General features: G+C 34.5%; 1 protein-coding gene across 1 annotated transcript; it reads left to right on the top strand.

The window, feature by feature from the left end:
- The first annotated feature begins 360 nt into the window (after nucleotides 1-360).
- LOC132951460 (plexin A3-like) lies at nucleotides 361-7,252 on the top strand. The gene is made up of 3 exons (XM_061023283.1): nucleotides 361-546; nucleotides 1,760-1,860; nucleotides 4,298-7,252. Exons 1-3 carry the CDS (start codon nucleotides 534-536, stop codon nucleotides 6,557-6,559), a joined length of 2,376 nt encoding a protein of 791 aa, XP_060879266.1. The 5' UTR covers nucleotides 361-533; the 3' UTR covers nucleotides 6,560-7,252.
- The last annotated feature ends 1,183 nt before the right edge of the window (nucleotides 7,253-8,435 follow it).

The following is an 8,435-nucleotide window of genomic DNA, read 5'->3' as shown; positions in this document are numbered from 1 at the left end:
CCTCCTCTTTTAATTATTATTTCTATGAAAAACTTAGTAAACCTAACGTAAAAAAAACTAAATGCATAATTTGCGCATATAATTGATAGTTTTTAATGAATGAACTTCCAGGCCCTACTCTATAGTGTAATGACCTATGTCGTCTAAATCAGGAACATATTTTTATTGAGTTTATTTTAATATTATACGACAACGACAATATATGTATTATAATATTATATATCTACGCATATCTATGTTCTATATATAATTGTATAACCATCGACTATTGACACAATCTGTCTACGCCCATTAGTTAATAAGCATAAAATATGATAAACATATAATAGCCCTTTAAGAGCATGATTTATTTTAGACGAAGGTTGAGTTACTTGAATAGTAGTTGCAGTAGATACAACACGTTTCGATCGCTTGTAGAACGAGCATCGCAGTTAAATGTAATTGCTTATTTAAATTTTAAAATACTTTTGAAAATAAAATCTCGGACTTAAAACTTGTACGGTTACAATATTTTTCTACTCACAACTCACAAGATGCGAACCGCAAGTAAGTACATTTTTGATGGTTCATTCACATACAATGTTATAGTAACAATATAATTAATAATTATTAATTTATAATAAAGTTGAAAACATTTTAGGAATAAGTCATGCGTAGGTAATATAAATATTCATAATATTATGTACACATTTAACTAAAGTTTTGAGAAGGTAATAAATTAAACAAGTATTTCATAATTTTTTTAAAAATTTGAAAAAAATTACATCACCCATTTTGAACAAAATTTACCGATTTACTGAGTTTTACGAACATTACATCATTCAATTAACCAGGACATTTTTAACGATAATTACATAATATCTTATCGTAAAAATGTGACATTCCGGAAAACGAATGTTGCATATTGTCGTGTATATATCACTTATTTTCCGCAGAATCCAAGAAGCCGATTCGTGTATAGACCCACCCACGTTCATAGTTTTTAGTTTTTTACAATATAGGCAGTTGACATAATTTAATTATTCTCAGTAATATTCAGTACACGATTAGTCTGGAGCCGGGCATTGACGATTTAATAAGTTAGAGAAGTTAAGTTAAAAGTAAATTTAATTTTAACTTAATAGCTTAAAGTTAATTAACCTAACTTTTTGCATAATATACGTGAACTTAAAATTAACTTCTAACCTTTCAAGTTTTAATTATAACTGTCACTTTTACATATTATATTCTATTGGATACTGTCTCTTACAGTATACCCGGCATATTGAAGTTTCAAAATTTCAAACATTAAAAAGGTTAAATGAGTCGGTAATTTTATTTTAATATTATTTTATTCTAACGACTAAACATTCAGTAGACTGAGTTAAAATCGTATTTTGTGTTTATCCACCGAAGTATAAAAATTAAACACTTCGATGAATATAGAATACCAAAGCGGCAGCTCCTTTTAATAATACACTCAATCGTCCTCAAAGAACCATCCTTAAGTTTCACTTCGAAATAATAATATGATATATTTTAATATTTTATACACAAGTAAAAAGATGTTCGGTATTAATAATTCAATAGAACGTAATGTTACATTTTGAGGTTGAAAGTCAAAAATAAAGATAAAGATTTATCATCATCAAAAATATAACAACACAATATTAATTCATTTTTAATTAAAAAAGTCTAAAAAAATTAGAATAAATTAAAATTATAATCAAAAATATTTCTATTTTATATACTGTCTAACAAAATAATTGTTTCATTTCAGGAGAACTTACAAACATGGGTAACATGTTTGTGGGCAGACGTTCAAAAAAACGTTTTTGGAACCATTTATTTACTAATGGACTATGGCTGGCAATAGTGATTGTACGTATATCTATGTATTATAATTTATAGAGTAAAGTTATGAATGTTAAAATTAAACCTCTTTTCACTTTTGGGTTTTGGCCTTTATAGATGTATCTATAATAATACATTCATATGCAATTCAGTATTATATGATATTTTATTATTTTTATTTGTTATCAACAATCAACATAATATCATATTGTGCAATGCATAAAAACCTAATAATAGTTTAAACTTTAAATATGTTAATGTAACTAAATTAAATTAAATTAAAATAATTGTATATAATTACTTATACGTAATATTATATCCTAATTAAAAGTAATAATTGCTCAATTTTCGGAGTTAGTCAAACACATACTACAGATAATAAAATGAGTAGTTCTTAAATTATTAATTGAATATCATAAAAATATATATCATTTATATCGATTTATATTTAAATTTTTTAATAAAATAACTGGATAAAAAAAAATTTGAAGAAGAATTCTATATAAATTTAAAACAAATATTCAATTGCAGCCATAATACAAATGTAAAACCTTTAATGTATATAGAAGAACCACCAAATAATAATAGTTAATCTTCTGTTGGACGTTGGACTCAGATGAAGATAGAATAATTAATGGTTTAGAGTCAGCAGACGTAATTGGTTATTAACCTTATTAAACGCACTATCGAATCTGATACTGCTGACATAATAATATTAGAACGAACAAAATAAAAACGCATTTTAGATGATATTCTCAGTAATATTTTCCCTTTAACATGTGTCGAGACATTTTTAATACCTATTTATTAATATTAATTATCATGGTACCTAACTATTTTTTCAAAATAAAAAAAATAAGACAACATTTAGATCTCCTATTCTGTGACGGCATGACGTATCCATAACTATTAGTTATTACGGTCAAGTATTAATAGCTAATTAGAATAAATAAATAATATATACATAATGCTAAAAACCGAAAGTTTTAAAAAACGTTAAGCTAAATAAAAAGGTAAACCTTCATGACGTTACGTACTAATTTTTTAAAACAATACCTATCCGAATTTATTATAGAAACGTTAAATAAAATCGGTTGCCTAAGAGGTTAGGTTAGGTGAGCAAGTGGGTGTCGCTCCGCTTTACAGTAGGTTACAAGTGGGTCACTGTATAATGGATTGTATTAAATTTGAATTCAATGATTTAATATAATCGTATACGAAAAACGATTCTGAGCGGAGACGATTTGTCAGTTATTTAATATTGTAAAAAAACACTAATTCGTCACTATGTTTTACTCGTTTCTATGGTGATAAGCAAAGCGTTAGAAATTAAAATCCTGTTTTTAGCGGTTTTTCGTAATTTGTTTTTCCTGTGGCATTAAATAACTATTGAGAAAATCGAAAAATGACATCATGTTGAAATCAAAGCACTCCTTCTGGTAGAAATGTTGTATACAAGATAAAAAAAATAAATAAATAAAAAATAAAATAAACACCATCGTAAAACCACTAGCTTTCTTGCTCTGCTCAGAATCTAAAATGTAATCACTATTGAGTAGGTAGGTACCTATTTATATTTAAGTGGATCCACTTACTACGATCTTCTTACTCTACGTCAACGTATAGTGTCCGCATGTCTCAGTCCTACTAACGCATATCATATAGTAGATATATAGTTCTCTCGGCAAATTATATTTTGTGTCTTAATATAAACCATATAGAATAGAAAATTAATATTATCTGTGCTCTATTGTAGGTATTTTTATGATAGTTCAATTTTTAAGTCAGGTATGAGTAGGTTTTTAAAATATTAATATTTAAAAATGATCATATTATATCACTTAAAAATTAAAGTATTGTAAAAAACAACTCTCTTCTGAGAGAACACAGATTTTCTTATCTTATATAATAATAATAATATTTATTTAGCAAACAAAACAAAACAAAACAATAGTTTTAAACAAAAAATTATAGCAGGTTTGCAAGCTGATCTAAACTCAAATTTGCAATGTTGTCCATTTTTAAGACGGAGACAACATAAGCGGGTGTCACATACTTTCAACATAAATATATTTATATAATATTATATTAATATGTACTTAGGTACTCCTTTCGCCCACATATATTATATTAGTTTCTATAGGGCTAAATTATTTTTCAAAATATTTTTAAAGTAGATATCTATACATTAATTTAACCAAAACATATTTTATTACTTATGTTTAGTATACTACTTAACTTAAACTATAGTAGGTAGGTAGATTCAAAAAAAATAAATACCCTAAAACTTCAAAAACATCAAAATTAAAAACAAAAACGTGTAGAAAACGGGTCTGTTAAAACGAAAATGTTAAAAAATGATATTTATGATTTACAAAAATATCAATAATTTTGTTGATAATAAAAACAAAAAATTAAAAACATTTTAATCCCTGAACTTGCGTCCCTATTATACTATATATAGATGTCGACGATGACGGGCAGTGGTATGACAGCAGCGGCCGGATCGACTTCGACGACCGTACCTGAACAAACCACTGTCACTATGCGGCCGAACGTGACCGCGGATTGCGTGGCTCGAGACACGTGCACAAAATGCACAGCCGCGGCCCCCGATTGCAGCTGGTCGCTGGTGCGACAGTCATGCAATGACACGGCAGCGACGGAAAAACAACTGATCGAAGACTCGGGCGACGACGGTCACCACCACCCACCGACTAAGGCGGTGCGCGAAGTCGGGTGGTGTCCGCGGTTCACGGTCAACTACCAGAAACAGACCAACTTGACCACGACGAACCGCAACGTGACCGTGAAGGTGTCTAACGACCCGACTGGCACGTTCAAAGTACTGCTCGAACGGGGAGGGGTATATTGCCACCTAAACGAGATGAAGTACCCTGGCAAGGTGGAAAGTGGCGGGCGGCAGATAGCGTGCGAGTCCAACTACTTGGAGTCCGTGAATTCGTCGCTGTCATCGATGGTTTACTTCGCGATCTCCATGAACGGCGTCCCGTTGGCGTTCGACGACAAGAGTGACCACTACTTAGACTTCACGGTGCCCCGGAACGCGTGTGTCACCGACAACCACCTGGGGCCAAGTGACGAGTGCAAGGTGTGTCTTTGGGACGACAACGTGTACCGGTACTACTGCCAGTGGTGTCCCAAGAGCAACCCGTGTACCGGATCGTACCAGCAATGCGACGTCCGCCGGCTGGACGACCCTGGTCACGTAGTACCGATGCAAGACGTTCTGATCCAATGTCCAGAGGTCCGGATCGAGTCCATCTCCCCACTGTACGGGTCGTGGGCCGGAGGAACGGAAATACGAATCGTCATCAGCAATCACCGGACGCTGGCCGAGAATAAGGTGACCGTGATCAAGGTGGCCGATAGCCGATGCCTGCTGCCCACCGTGTCCATGGACGGTACGGCCGTCACGTGCACCATTTCTCCGACCAACACGAGTGCACTGAACCAGGGCCCGGTGGAGGTGACGTATAGGTCGGAGGAGAACAAGTTGCTACCCACGTTCACGCTCCGGTCCAACCAGAGTTTCTACTTCGTTGAGCCGGTAATAACGAGCGTGTGGCCGTTGTGCGGCCCGACCACCGGTGGCACTAAGATCACGATCCGTGGCCGATTCATGGATGCCGGCAACACTGTTCGTGTGTACATTCGAGAAAACATCACGTGCGCGGTGCAGTCACGGACCACAAACGAGGTGATGTGCATAACAGGTGCCAGCAACAGCACGGACACTAGTGCGGTCCGTATCGAGTTCGACCACTACCTGAACAAGTACGTGCACGATCCTCCATTCGTATACACGTCCACGCCGGCTTTGGACGGTGGCCAGACGTTCAGGGGCATAGCGTCCGGTGGAACAAGGCTTCCAGTACTTGGCCAGAACTTTGCATGCATCCGTAACCCACTGGTGCACGTGTCATACAATGGAATTCAGTACACGGGTGGGTGCGTGGTGGAAAATAATACGTACTTGCTGTGTACGGCGCCGACCATCAACCGGCCCGCACCGCACCAGGTGACCGCGCTGAAGTTCGGGTTCCAGGCCGACTATAACAACAGCATCATCAAAATGGTGCCGCCGACCGGCACGCCCGACTACACGCTGTACCCGGACCCGGTGTACACGGACTTTGACACGGATGGACGCACTGTTAACGTCTACGGCCTGAACATGGACCAAGGTTACGACCACGATGCTGACCTGACAGTCCTGTTCCACAACACAGGCGTACCGTGCAACGTCACGTCCGTGGAACAAGATCGCATCGTGTGCCGGCCGCCCAAACGGCTGTCGTTCAAGGACCACGGCGGTCGTTCAAGCGAAGACCAAATGATCGATGACTACGAAGACGACGAAGACGAATTGCCGGCGGTCCTGGTCAACGACGAGATCATCGTCACCGTTGGCAACCTGGTGTACGAGGTCAAGAGGAAGCCGCAGACGCGCCGGTACAGCAGCCCGCTGCGGGTCAATACAATAATCTTCGGTGGCATTGCGTTGGTGTCGCTCATCATCACGATCGTGGCGGCCGTCGTGTACTGCATGAAGATCGCGATGACCATTTCCAACCAGCAGACGGAAATGCGGTCGTTGTGCGAGCACCTCAACGGCGCCGACATTGGAACCGGAACCGGAACCCAGACCGATAGCAGAGATGACGTCGAGTCGTCTATGCCGCCGACCAAAGACAGATCATAGGAAAATAATATCAATTATTAATATCATCATGCACGCCATTCATGATGAAATGGGTCACTTATTCCCGTCATTCTATATATTAGGTACCTATATGTCATGTATATAGGTAATGCGTAGGTAAGATGCGTGCGAGTTAAGTATATAGGTATGATATTGGTAACCTTGCATGATCCCCGTCCATATCGTCGATAACCAAATATTAAATATTAAATAACAAAAATCACTTCTGACTGTAATTTATATACCTCCTACAATCTACTATTAGATATATATCGGATATAATATTATATGTAAATATAATAATTATGTGAGTAGGTACTTATAGGCATGTAACATATTAACATGATTATTATTTATTACGTAGGTACCTATAAGCTGCAGCCTGCAAGGATCGCCGCTGTATAGATATATTTATGTATATTATGATATAATATAATATGTTCTAATGTTCTATACTTCCATATATTATTATTATTATTATTATGGATTTTCATAATGTTCGTAAAAAGTAAAAAATAATATTTTTAACGATATAATAATATGATGCGCAATACCTCATATTTCGGGCAAACTGCGGAGTTAATATAATTATGCAGAATTAAATCTATTGATTGTTGTACATAATATATTTTAATTTTAATTTTGAATAATTATTATTGTTGGTGATGGATAAATTAAACAATGTTGATACGACATGTGTATTTTATGACAAGAAGTCAATTAATATAATTGTATAACTTTAAACGGGCCATGAACCAAGATATTATAAACGTATTATATAGAATATAAAAACTTACGCGAATGAGTAATGACATTAATATTCTGATAAATGGCGATAGAAGACAATATAATATCAATGATGGAGTCATCGTGTAGAGCAATACAATAATTTGAATATTAATAATATAGTCTACTACAAAATAATGTATGGATTATAAAATATTATGATCATTACTTTTCTGATAAACTGTTTCTTGTGATGATTTAAAAATAAGCATGTACGTTGTTATTGATAGAACTTCACCTTATAATAATATTATATTAACTGAGGTGGTATAGTTAGCTATTTTAATAAATAATAATTTAAAGGGATTTTGAATGTCGACTTTCATTATCCTATATTTTATTATAAATTAAAGCATATAATTATTACGATTGATTGGGATCGTGAGTGTATAGATTTATAAACGAAGGTTATGATGATTTATGATTATTTATGATGCACCTGAGCCTGCGTGTCTTAACTTTATTAACTTATCGTTGATGATGATTTTATTATTGGAATTGTGTGAGTAAGTATTATTATAATTTCTTACCTGGTTGATGTTGCTTGACTTGAACGATGATAGAATTTGAAATGAGAACTTTGACGATGTTAGTTTTTTCGAAATAATGTAAGTACAATTTTGGTTTGAAATAAAAGTTATTTTAATAATTCACAACAAGATATATTATAAGATTTGAAATAAGTACGTTAAGTTAATAATCGCTTTATAATTTTGGTAGAGAAATAAGACGGTGCGTGTGATACTGTGCTGCTGAGATCCGACTCAGCTGATGGCTAGATGAACAGACTGATCTGAGTATCAAAATGGTGGTTCTACTTATAGTATTGATCTTTGATACCTTGTTGTTCCATATTAAATTCTTGTGGTTTATTTTGCATGAATACATGGGTATAATCAAAATATGTTATTGTAAGATTAGTGACATTTGTAAATATGTTTACATATGGTTATTAGTTATTAATAGTTTTTGTACATTTTGATTAATATCAGGGTACATGGGTATATATATTTATTATGTTTTGATAGTGTTTATTATGATGTTGTTTTGTAATTTGATTTTATAATGAGTATGATTGTTGTTGTTATTG

The sequence above is a fragment of the Metopolophium dirhodum genome, chromosome 8 (genome assembly GCF_019925205.1).
Source record: "Metopolophium dirhodum isolate CAU chromosome 8, ASM1992520v1, whole genome shotgun sequence".
NCBI classification, from domain to species: Eukaryota; Metazoa; Arthropoda; class Insecta; order Hemiptera; family Aphididae; genus Metopolophium; species Metopolophium dirhodum.
This window is presented reverse-complemented; position numbering and strand designations above follow the sequence as displayed.